The sequence below is a fragment of the Ylistrum balloti genome, unplaced genomic scaffold, assembly GCF_031769215.1.
Source record: "Ylistrum balloti isolate Yb309-2 unplaced genomic scaffold, AGI_CSIRO_Ybal_v1 Utg370958, whole genome shotgun sequence".
NCBI lineage: Eukaryota > Metazoa > Mollusca > Bivalvia > Pectinida > Pectinidae > Ylistrum > Ylistrum balloti.
The window spans coordinates 58,739-71,715 of record NW_026782539.1 but is presented as its reverse complement, the minus strand read 5'-3'; the positions used below and the strand labels follow the sequence as shown (position 1 = coordinate 71,715).

The following is a 12,977-nucleotide window of genomic DNA, read 5'->3' as shown; positions in this document are numbered from 1 at the left end:
CTACTTTTAGTATTATGATAAAATGTTTTGATCCATTGAATAAGAGACTCACCAAAATTAAAAGACTGCAATGCTCTATATATAAATTTCCATTCAACTGAGTCAAATGCTTTCTCGAAATCTACCAATAATAATAACCCAGACCTGTTATTTTCCTCTAAGTAATGCATCAAGTCAAAAACTAATCGCGTATTTTCCCCAATAAACTTCCTTTCATAAAACCTTTTTGTGTATTGCTAATTATGTTTGGAAGCACCTGTTTTATTCTATTTGCAATTGAAGCAGAAGAAATTTTATAATCAATATTAAGCAATGTTAGAGGCCTCCAGTTTTTAAGATAATGTCTGTCTTTTGATTCTTTGGGAATACATGTAATTATGCCTTGGCATTGAAAATCTGATAAAGTCCCATGTTTATATGCAAAATTTATTGAGTTTCGAACAAAGTATTTTAGGTCTTTCCAAAACATTTTATAAAATTCAGCTGTTAGTCCATCAGATCCCGGACTTTTCCCGTTCTTCATATTTATTAGAGCCTTACTACATTCTTGTACATCTGTCTCTGTTAATGTTACACCATGATTAAACATTGAAGAATTTATATTACAATTTTCTTTAGATGTGAAGAGGTTTTTATAGTATAATTTTTCTTCTTCCAAAATTTGTTTATTATCTGTTATAAGATTATCGTTATTTGTTATCAATTCTATTATAGTTTTTTCTAATCTACAAAAATATTCTGTACTTTTTCCCCCCATTTCATACCATTTTGCCCGGGATCTGAGAATTATACCATCTATTTTCTGTTTTCTTGTATTTTCTAACTCTTTTTTAACCTTTTCTAGTTCCTCTAATACTTCATTTACATTTTCATTAACTTCATCTTCCAACTTTGATATTCTAGTTTCAATATCTTTCTCTTTTTTCTTCTTTTCTTTTGAGCATCTGATTGAGTATTCAATAGAGAGACTTCTAATTTTCATTTTAATAATTTCTAAAAACAATTGATCATTAGTTCTAAGAGTAATATTTTCCAAGTCATTAAAATCTCCTGATACTATATATTCTTCTACTGTGTCCTTTATACAATTATTTACTAATTCCACATATTTTTTATCTCTAAGTAAAGCAGAATTTAGTTTCCAGTACCCTTTCCCTCTATTGTTATCTTCTTTTATACATTTTAATATAATACAAGAATGATCTGTTTTGTACCCTGGTAATATATCTGTATCCGATACAATAGTTGAAAGTTCATCAGATATCAAATAATAGTCTAATCGACTCTGTTTTAAAGGATTTTTTCTACGCCACGTGTAATATTTTTTTTCTGGGTTGTATATTCTCCAGATATCTATTAGTTCAAATTCTTCTATCATTTCTGTTATCTTACTTCTAGCATTAATATCATAGTCATGCAATACATTGAAAGTATCCTGTTTTTTCTGAACTACATTCCAGTCCCCTCCAATTAGAATTTTACCATTTGTTAATAATTTGAGCTTATTATGAATGTTCTGAAAAAAGGATGGAGTGTCATCATTCGGTCCATAAATATTTACTAAGGTTAATCTAACATCATTGACTGATATATCTAATATAATGTATCTGCCATTTTTATCCACAATTTTTTGATGAATATTGTATTCTATTTTGTTTTGAAAAAGTATGGCAACTCCAGCACTTGATCTGCTACCATGACTGAAAATACATCTCCCACCCCATTCTGCTTCCCAACACGACTCAATTTCCACACAACTATGAGTTTCTTGTAAAAATGCAATAGAGGAATTTTTCTGTTTTATCCAATTAAAAACATCCCTGCGCTTTGTTTTATTTGAATATAAACCCCGGACATTAAGGGACAAAACTTCAAAACTAGCCATTATCCCTGTATTTTAGATATAACAAATAAATACACAGCAAATGACAGCCCCCAAACCTCCTGGAAGTTCTCTCTAAATCCGAAACATAAGATGCAATTGATATGGTTACAGGTATATCGCATATACATACTAAGGACAACATAAAATACATATTTACACTTAACACTAGCATTCTGATTGAAAAATGATCTACATGCTTCATGGTCATATTTTTAAAAATAATTTTCCATCTTAAAGATACTATTATATTAAAGTAATTGCTAATTGAATTATTTGAATGATTTAGACCTTTAAAGTTAGCGCATTTCTCATCTTATATATATGAAAAGAAAATATAGATATCCTGATAGTTAACCTACTGCTGACATTTGATAAGTTTGTACAATTTTTGGACTTTCAGACACATGTTTCATCAGTATATACTGACATACAGCAGCCTTCAATTCAATATATAGACAGATTTATAATTATGATTTTCCATAATATGCAGATTGCATTACCAGTATGCACAAACTGTGATATTAATGTAATACAAACTTGTGATTTATTAGTATATATTGATATCATAACACATTACATGCTCAAAAATAATTTTTATACCCTGTGTAATGTACATATTTATTAGGATAATCTGACACTTTCCATAATTCATTATCCATTAAGTAACAGTCACAGTTTTTATATAAAATATATATGGAATGAACAATATACATACACTGTGTCACAGTTCACTTTCCAAATCCTTGTGTGTTCACTAATCACTTCATCAATGTTAAGTTGTACCTGATAAGATGTTTCTTTACACTTTCATAAATCCCAAGTTAAAATACCAAGTTTGAAGTTTGTTGATAAGTTCCAAGTAATGTCATCATGCAGCTTAAGGCCACATTTGTCTTTCAACACCTTTCTCTGCCTCATCACTGAACTCTTGACTTCACTATTATAGAATTTAACTATCACAGGTTTAGCCTCTGATTTCCCAGGTAATCTGTGGATAGCCACTATATCCCGTTCCCCAAGGGTTACTCCAGCTGAAGCCTTGGCTTTCTTAATAAACACCTTCCTCAGGTTCTTGTCGTCCTGCTCCTCCAGTCCATATATCCTCACGTTACATTTCCTACTGTACTGCTCATTGTAATTGGAACTAGAGACAGCTCTCTGTGTGCTTCTCTTCAGGTCGTCTATTTCCCGGTCTTTCTTTTTAATCTGTTCATGTAAATCTTCAATCTCCAAAAGAGCACTATCTAACTTCTCCTCTGTTACCTCCATTCTACTAGACATCATTTTCTTAGTTTCCTCCAGAATTACTGTTTTGAAATTTGCCATCACTTTACTCAAAGCTCTGTCCACTATTTCCTCGATGTCTGCTGTCTTGGCAACATGTCCCAAAATTTCTTTCACATTAGCCATTTTATCTCTTAACACTGAAATGGCATCATCATCTACATCTGATGTTCTTGTATTTTTCACACTAGTAGATCTGTTTCTGTAAGACATATTAACTCTGGCAAACAACTATAACACATAAAAGAATAGCACGGTCAGTATATTCACACAAAGGAATCCCACAGGTAAGCTCTGTACAGGTAAATCTGCAGGTGAGTAGTTTTCATCAATTCCAAATTCTGCTATAAACTAAGTCAAATAACTCCACAATTATAAATAATTTCAGCATAGAGTCTACATATACATGTTCTTGAGTTCCTTATACACCTGCTGGTATAACTTGCAAACAAAAAATACAGGTATATCCATCTAATTCTGACCAAAGTTTGCTGAGACAAATTAGTGTGACTTGCCCAGCATGGCAGCCATTGATCTTTCCGGGTTGTAACTACTATCTATCTTGTAACAGTTATGTAAGTCTTCGTTGAATAGATAAAAAAAAAATGTTTGTGGAATAAAAGAGAAGATGGAGGCATATGGATGGGTTTTAGTCATGTGTGCTTTAGTCTTTAACATGGTGGATCTTTCGATAAAGGTTCAAACAGAATAATCTGGAGTTCACCGCCGGATCGTTACCATTACAGTTTTGTCAGAGACTGGAATTTTTTCGGGACTGTTTTCAACTTCTACCCCACAACCGGCTCAAATGCGCAACGTGACGGCCGTTCAAAATGGCGGGAATAGACCTATATTTACTAGACAAGTACAAACTTTTATGCAAATTTTTACAAAAAATTACAGCTTATGTCATTCTACAAGGCTTAGAGGGAAGAGACGTCCAACTTATTGCAGCTTTTCATCTCTTTATATCGGGGCCCGCACTCACGTGGTTCAACCAGTTATCGGCCACAACATTGCTGACATGGCCAAGGGTAAAGCAGGTTTTTGAGCAACAGTATTTATCGACTGACTCCAGTCGGAACCCACAGTTAATATCTCAAGCCAAAACTGGGTAGGCTTACAAGCTACGTTATACAGCATCTCCCTTTTCTGCACCACAGCCCCAGGTTCAGCCAGTACTAGTTCCTGTAGCTACACCTATCGTTCAGTCGGTACCAGCACAGACACAGCATGTGACACTTGCAGTCAATGCAGGTAAATCTCTGGAACAGAGAGTGAAGGCGATCGAGTCAAAGTCATGCATGTCTTAAGTCTTTAACAGTGGGAACTACCGATCATGTTTCCTTCTGGTTCAAACATTTAACAGCAAGGACAGGACAAAAACAAAAAAATCACACAAACGCTTTACTGCACCAGCGATGGTACATATTGAATCAAAACCCTGCTCAAAGTTCCTTATATTAGGAAGTATCACGGGGAGACTGTACTAGGAAGGGTTACAACTGGTCCTTCTATTATTTGGTGCATACTGATGCCTCAGGAGGTTCAAGGTGTCCTCTGTATCATCCATCCACCCACATTTAGACTCATTAAAAAGTTTCATCTCACCTGATGCAATAATTAGTTATATTTTATTTCAAAATTGAATTCAAAATTAGTAAAATCAATATGCATAATAAAAAAAAAAGATTTTTTATATTCATTCGGAGTGAGGCAATTTATGTTAGTTATAAAAAAGAAAATATCACTCCCAACAAAGAATGCTTTTACTTTCTATCAGTATTGACCACAGCTTGTTATATAATTACATTGTAGAACCTATATGATTGTAATCAGTGATTGTTTATTTTATTTGTTTTAATCAATTTCCCATCACTATTGGGTTTTTTATTTTATAGTAATTGAAAATCATATTGTAGATATTCTGTTTGAAATATGGTGTCAAATGTATCTAATAAAGTACTGAAGCAATATTTGGCATCCCTATAATATATAGTTGTGCTTTTCACTTTTCATTTAAACTTGATCAAATGCTACAGCTAATGATAGCCTATAATTTGATACATTAGGTGTTCCAAAATGTTACCATGGAAACACTTTTGAGGTTTCTGATTGTTCGAAATTAAGGTATTATCTGATTAAGTTGAAAATTTGTATAAAAAAGGTTAGGGGAATGACAAATACAATACCATGTTTCCATTTGGTTGCCATGGTGATCAATTGAAGACCTCTTCGAGGAATTTTGTTTTGAACACCTTATGTCTCTCTGTGCCAGGAGACACACAAGTCTTGGACATCCCTTCTCCACTGTTTTCAATCTTCGATGGCACGGCTTATTTGAGATGTGCTTCTCCCATCGAATCCGGAAGATCCTTCTTAGACACTTATTTTGAAAGATATCTAGTTTTCCTTCATCATCTCCCTTGGTCAATTTCCAAGTCTCACACCCATAGAGCAACACCGATAGTATGAGGCTCTTAAAAAGGGAGACTTTGACCTTTTTGTTGATGTCTCTAGCTTGCCAGATGTTCGATAGCCGTTTGAACTGTCCACTTGCCAAAGCTATTCTTTTTTTTATCGTCCGCTGTTCCTCCTCCGTTCTTTGTCACATTGGCTCTCAGATATGTGAAGCTATCTTTTTTTTTTTTTTTTCCCAAACTTTTATTAACAAAAGACAATGACATATACAATACATACAAAACATGGACATACTTTACATATACAGTAACAATACAAATCAATTTTTAACATTGATATACCAATAATCTTGACATTAATACGATAACATATATATATAAATCACTACCTGATTGAGAAAGTAAGGCTGTCACTATGCTGTGTAGGATGTACTTATGTCCCTTTAAATGTTTAGGGGAGACCATTTTGCTTGATATTTTTCAAATGAATTATTAATTTTTGAAATAAATTTTTCAGTTTCATTTTGTTGATAAATGAGAGTTTTACATTCTGTAAATGTTGGTTGAATTTCTTTGTATCGGCAGATATAAATGTAATATTTCATGGTTAGGATTAGATGATTTATAACTTTTGGGCCCTTTTCACAAATGAAGAGTATATCATAAGCATCGAAAAAATCAATTTCAAAATTATCACTTACTGAATTTATCCATACCTTAAATTCATTCCAAATTCTTTTAACAATTACACAATTGAAAAACAAATGTATTAGTGTTTCAGTTTCATTTTTACAAAATGTACATTTATCAACACCAGTAATTTTGATTTTATATAAAAACTCTTTAGTAGTCAAAATTCTGTGTAGTAGTTTAAATTGAAAATTTTGCATTTTTGTTTCTATTGTACAGTATTTTGGTAATGTATATATTTTACTCCAACCTATCTTAGTTTCTATGTTCGCATTTAAATCTCTATTCCATTTGGCTTGTTTTCCTACAGGATCTATTTTATGTTTGTTCAGTAAGGATTTATATACAAATTTCAAGTCATTTTGAACCATTATTTTCTGAAAATCAGATAAATTTGCTTCATCATTAGGAGTAATTATATCTCTATTTTGTCGTAACTCATGTAATTTATTTTTTGGAAATTTTACTTGTCAGAGCAAAGTATTGAATAAAGTTCATAGTAGGACATTTAACTTTAATATTTTCAAAATTTAGAAAATAAAATCTATTATCTAACAGGTCTTTAATCTTTTCAACCCCAGATTGTTGGAATGCTATAAATTGTTTGAAATCTTGAAATGGAACATAGTTTAATATATCTTCATGTAATAAGTCTATAGGTTTATCTTGGGATTTTTTAAAATCTATCCATGCTAAAAGTGTATCTTTCCAAAAAGGATTTGATATTTTTTTACTTATTTCGTTTGAAGTTACATTGTTAAAATTCCAAATTCTCTCGTTACCAAATTGATTAAGTAAGGTTTTGGTCAAAGTTTGCCATTGGCCATCACCTGTATATAATCTTTTTAACCATTTTACCTTTAAGTATTTAATAAAGCTTTCTATGTGTATCATTTTCAAGCCACCTTCATCATAATCAAGTATCAAAGTGTTTCTTTTAATCCTATCAGGTTTGTACCCCCATATAAATTTATAAAATAAACAGAATTAAATTCTTGAAGCCATTTTTTTCCTGGGTTTGGTAAAGAGTAAAATAAATGTGTTAATATGGGTAATGCAAGTGTTTTGACTATTGTGATTTTTCCAATAAGTGAAAGTTTACGTCTCGACCACATACCTAATAGTTTTTTCATGTTAGTTAGCTTATCCTTAAAATTGATTTCAATAATTTCAGACAATTCTAATGAAAAGTTTATTCCCAAAAGTTGAAATTTATCAGTTGACCATTGAAGGTTAAGCTCGGGGCATAAGATCCTATCTGAATATTTATTTCTTCCAATCCACATCACCTTACATTTGTGTATATTAAGTCTAAGGCCAGACACCAAGGTGAAATATTGAAAAGTTTTAATTGTATTTGAAAGTGAGTTTTCAGAACCATCCAGAAACAGAAAAGCATCATCCGCATATTGCCCTAGTAAATATTCTTTGTCTTCTATTTTGATACCTTTGATTCCATTGTTTTTATTAGGAGCTAAACCTAATATTTCGACTCCAATTATAAACAAGTATGGTGAAACAGGGTCACCTTGACGACAACCCCTCTGTATATTAAAAAAAATCTGAAAAATGCCCATTATTAATCATCCTACTTTTAGTATTATGATAAAATGTTTTGATCCATTGAATAAGAGACTCACCAAAATTAAAAGACTGCAATGCTCTATATATAAATTTCCATTCAACTGAGTCAAATGCTTTCTCGAAATCTACCAATAATAACATCCCAGACCTGTTATTTTCCTCTAAGTAATGCATCAGGTCAAAAACTAATCGCTTATTTTCCCCAATAAACTTCCTTTCATAAAACCTTTTTGTGTATTGCTAATTATGTTTGGAAGCACCTGTTTTATTCTATTTGCAATTAAAGCAGAAGAAATTTTATAATCAATATTAAGCAATGTTAGAGGCCTCCAGTTTTTAAGATAATGTCTGTCTTTTGATTCTTTGTGATATGTGAAGCCATCTACCTCTTCTACTTCATTCAGCTCTACTTTGGCAGCATTTTCTTAAAGCCTTGCTGTCTTCTGTTGTAGATGGTTCATGATGAAAGAAGGGCAAGATCATCTGTAAAATCAAGGTCTTCTATCATTGTTGTGAATTTCCATCTGATTCCAGTTCTCTTCCCATCTGTTGTTCGCCGCATTACCAAGTCGATTACAAGGTGGGAAAGCAAACCTGACATGCAGTAGCCCTGTTTCACACCGGTCATCACTGGACACAACTCAGTTGTTTCACCCTCATGAATGAATTATTACTGGAAGTCCTAATAAAGGATCTTGACCAACTGGACCAGTTTCATAGGGGTTCCATACTGACGCATGATGATCCAAAGGCTGTCTCTGTATATGGAATCGAAGGTCTTTTCAAAGTCGACGAAGTGGATGTACAATGTAGCATTCCATTCGTTGACTTTTTCCAAGATATTCCTGAGAATGAATATCTGGTCCACAGTTAATCTGTCTGTCCGAAAGCCGGCTTGTTCTTTCCCGAGTGACGAATCCACTCCTGTCTGTATCCTGTTGATCAGGATCCTGCTGAGCACCTTGCTGGCCAGTGGCAGCAACGTAACTACCCTCCAATTTCCACATTCCTGTAGGTTGCCATTCTTTGGAATTTTGCAAATAAGACCTTTTCCATTGTGTAGGAACTGCTTCTTTCTGCCAAACGAGGTCAAAAATCCTTTTTAGCTCAATATTTGTTGTCAGCTCAAGGTCTGCTTTGAGCATCTCACCAGTAATTTGGTCTGCTCCAGGGGCCTTTCCATTATTGAGGGTTTTCAGTGCATCTCTTATTTCTTGCAAGGATGGAGCTTCTGTTGAGATATCAAGTTCTTCTCCTTTATCTTCTTCTTGTGGTGGTTCTTCAGGTGCATCTCTGTTTAGCACTTCATGAAATGCCCCTTCCATCTTTCCTTCCTAGCTTATTTGTTCTTCAGCAGTTCTCCATCATTTCTCTTCACCGCAGCTGCTTGCCTGGTGCTGTGTCCTGTCAGCTGTTTCACTATGCTGTAGAGTTTTTTCTGTCGCCCTTTCTCTGTTGCTGCCTAAGATCTCTGTGCTTTCTCCGTCATCCATCTCCTCTTGTCTTCCCTCAAGCTTCTCTTCACCTCTCTGTCTTTCTCCCTGTATTCCTCCTTCATTCTGTTCTTGACCCTCTCTGTCAGTCCTGATCTTAATGTCTTTCCTCTCATCGATCAGTTTCCAGGTGTTGTCGCTTATCCATGGCTTGCTCTTCCCTTTCCTGAACCCAAGCACTTCCTCTGCCGCGTTGGTATAGGCACTCCTTTGTTGTTCCCATATCTCCTCTATATCCTCAGTCTCAGTCCTATTCTCCTCAAGCTTACTCCTCACTGACTCACAGAATTTTCGCTTGGTTTCCCCGTCCTTCAGTCGGTCAACATTGATATTTAGCTTAATCTTTTTCTTGTTTCTTTGTGACTGAAGGCGTACTTTGATGCTGGTCCTCACCAGGTAGTGGATGCTGTTGGTATCTACAACCCTCGTACCCAGTATGGAGGATCTCCACTGCCCGCTGATCAAGAGTTGGTCGATTTGGTTCTTTACTCGTCCATCTGCTGACACCCATGTTGCCTTATGGATGTTTTTGTAGGGGAATAATTTACCTGTTATCACCATCCCATTCAGTTGACAAAACTCGCATAGTCTCTCTCCATCATTGTCATTCTGTGTTCCATGCCAATGCACACCCATTGTCCTCTCATATCCGGTGTTATCACTCCCAACCTTGGCGTTCAGATCCCTCATGATGATGATGATGTCGTTCTTGTTACATTCATCAACTGTTTCCTAGGGCTCCTGATAGAACTGCTCCTTCTCAGGATCGTCTTTCCCGTTGCATAGACTTGCATGATGCTTATTCGTCTATACCACGTATAGAATCTGCTGTTATGATTCTCTTGTTGATAGGAGTCCATTCCATGAGCGATGGTATTGCTTTCTGGCTAATCAGGATGGCAACACCTCCCTCGTACAATTCTTCCTCTCCACTGTAAATCAGTGTCTGTCCTGTTGCCAGCTTCATCCTGCCTGCTTCAGTCCATCTGCACTCACTAATCTCAAGTACATCCAGGTGGTACCCCTCCATCTCCCTTGCTATCTGTGCTGTTGCTCTTCCTCTGTACATTGTTCTTACATTCCAATGTCCAATGGTTAACGTTATTTTGGGGCTTGCAAGAGATCTCGTCGAACGCTGAGCTTCCGGTAAACTTTCACCCATCATCGTCATAGTGCCGATGCCGGCGATCCCCGCTCCTCCCAGGTTTTCTTGTTGATTGATGTTCATAGTTTCTGTAACCAACTGTTTGTTTCCGGGAGGAGGTAGTTAGCCTCCTGTCCAACCTCCAGACTCGGAGGGCCAGGGTTTTTCTGTAGGGGTTTTCCTTCCCTTAGACTGCGTTGGTCCACGTGGACAAATGCAAACCTCCCATCCACCACCCAAGAGACGCGCCTCTACGCCGTGCAGTCCCATCGCGAGGTTCTTTTGAACAACCCCTCCAAAACTATTGTTGATTGGGGAGCAGGGGGTATTAATCGGCCATTCTGGGCTCTGGGGACAATTTTAGGTATCTTTCTCTGTCCCTCCATCACCCAGAACCTGCCTCAACAGAGTGAGGGTTATGGAACCTGGACAGCGTATATATCACACCATCTCATTATGCCCAAGGTAAATTTATATCTTGTCAGTGGGCATGAAGATATAAGTACACTTAATAAAATTGGCCATAGGGTCTGGACCCACTTCTGGGACTTAGTTTCTGGGTTATATCGTTGAAAAGGGTGATATCCCCACCCCATGACTATATACAGTATTACTAAGCATTAAGACATGAATACATTCATGGTGCAAGAATTGACCCTTTGGTATGGCACACCTCTAGAGACATACTTTCTTGGTGATATGTTTGACATAGTTGAAATAGGAATCCGAAAACCATATGAGCTTTTATTGGACATCAAAAAAGAAAGACGGTAAAGGTATGAGAATTTACACATTGGTCTTGTCTTGCCAAAGAGCTTAAGTGAATGAGCTGTAATTTCAAATACCCAACTTAAAGGCATGTATACCATTGCTGTCCTTTAAGATCCAGGTGAGTGATACAGGCCCTATTGGCCTCTTGTTGCATATATCAATGGTGATATATGTGTGTTTAATCATTGTAAGCATTCACATCATCAATTTTGACCTTTACTTTTAGTTCCGATATCAGAATTTTAATTCTAATAAGCTTCATCCGGCGTCGTGTGTCCATAAACCAATTTAAAACTTTCGACTTCTCAAAAACCCCTGATCGATTTCAATGAAATTTTGCAGAAACCTTTCTGGCCTAAGATGAACTAAACGTATGAATCATACCCCCCCCCCCTCCCCACCCCCCCAGGGTCCTGAGGGGCAGGGCCAAAAGGTGTCAAATTGTTGTAAATTTCAAAAAAGTCTTTTTAACACTGAGAAATGTTAGAATCAAATGCTTTTCATGAATGGAAGCATCTTAAAATGCTTTAATTACCAAAATGAGCTGCACAATCCTTCCAGTGCAGGAATATTTTATTATACTTCATAGAAAAATTACATTTTTGAGCGTAATGGTTATTTCCCACTGGAAATAACTACATAAGAATTTCCGTATAGGATGACAGTTTTAATGGCATGCATGTATTGACTCTGGCTTACTATATTCAGTGTCACGATTTCTGTTTCATGACAGTTGATAACTATCCTTCTAAACTATATATTCACTATTGCTTATCTCAGGTGACCATTAAGGCTGCTAGACCTCTTGTTATTAGCACACCTGGCCCAAAGGGCCAAGTGAGCTTATGCCATAGCGCGGCGTCCGTCGTCAGTCAGTCCGTCCATCCTGCGTCCGTCAACTTTTCATTTAAAAAACTTCTTCTGAAAAACCGAAAGACGTAGTTATCATATGATAATATGGCTGAAAGGTTCCTTTGATGAAGCCCAAGAAAGTTTGCAAAAAGAAATGACCTTGACCCATATCCAAGGTCACAGAGGACAAATGTGTTAAAACCTATAAACGACTTCTTCCAAAATATTCAAGGTCACAACGGTCAAATGCGTTAAACCTTTGAATAACTTCTACTTAACCAAAAGGCCTAAATGCATAATATTTGACCAAAAGGTTCCTTCTATGGTGCCCACAGTGTGTGAAAAAATAGCTTGACCCATAGAAATATTTAAGGTCACTGGAGTTAAAACTGGTAAAATCATTAACAACTTCTGATTGACCAAAGGCTGTCATATGTGGCTAGTGAAAGTTTCACAAAGGCTTATATACAAATATGTAGAACATTCCTATGACTTATTAAAGGAATATATTTGGCTGGGAATTTGGAATAAATTACAAAGACCTTTCACAGTGATGTCTCACTGTTCCAAAAAATAGATGAGGCCAAGCCCCCGTAGGTCTGAGATGCTTGAGCTAAGTAATGTGAAAAACTACATGTTGGCCAATGACATACGTTTTATTCATATTAAAATACAGAAAACATAATCGGAAAGAGCTTCATTTTGATTGAAGATTCTTCATAATTATAGCATAAATAAGTAAGAAATTCGAAGCTGATCCCATTTGCTATGCAGTGTTTATAGGCCTACAGTAAACTGTTATCATTATATCTCCAGTAACCAGGGCTTTACTGGCCATCACTAATGATATGCTT

At 35.7% G+C, this 12,977-nt stretch overlaps 1 protein-coding gene across 1 annotated transcript; it reads right to left on the bottom strand.

Moving 5' to 3' along the window:
* Window positions 1-9,227: 9,227 nt before the first annotated feature.
* Window positions 9,228-10,046, bottom strand: LOC132559721 (craniofacial development protein 2-like). Its single transcript, XM_060224347.1, has one exon. The coding sequence runs from the start codon at window positions 10,044-10,046 to the stop codon at window positions 9,228-9,230; it is 819 nt and encodes a 272-aa protein (XP_060080330.1).
* Between the last annotated feature and the right edge of the window lie 2,931 nt (window positions 10,047-12,977).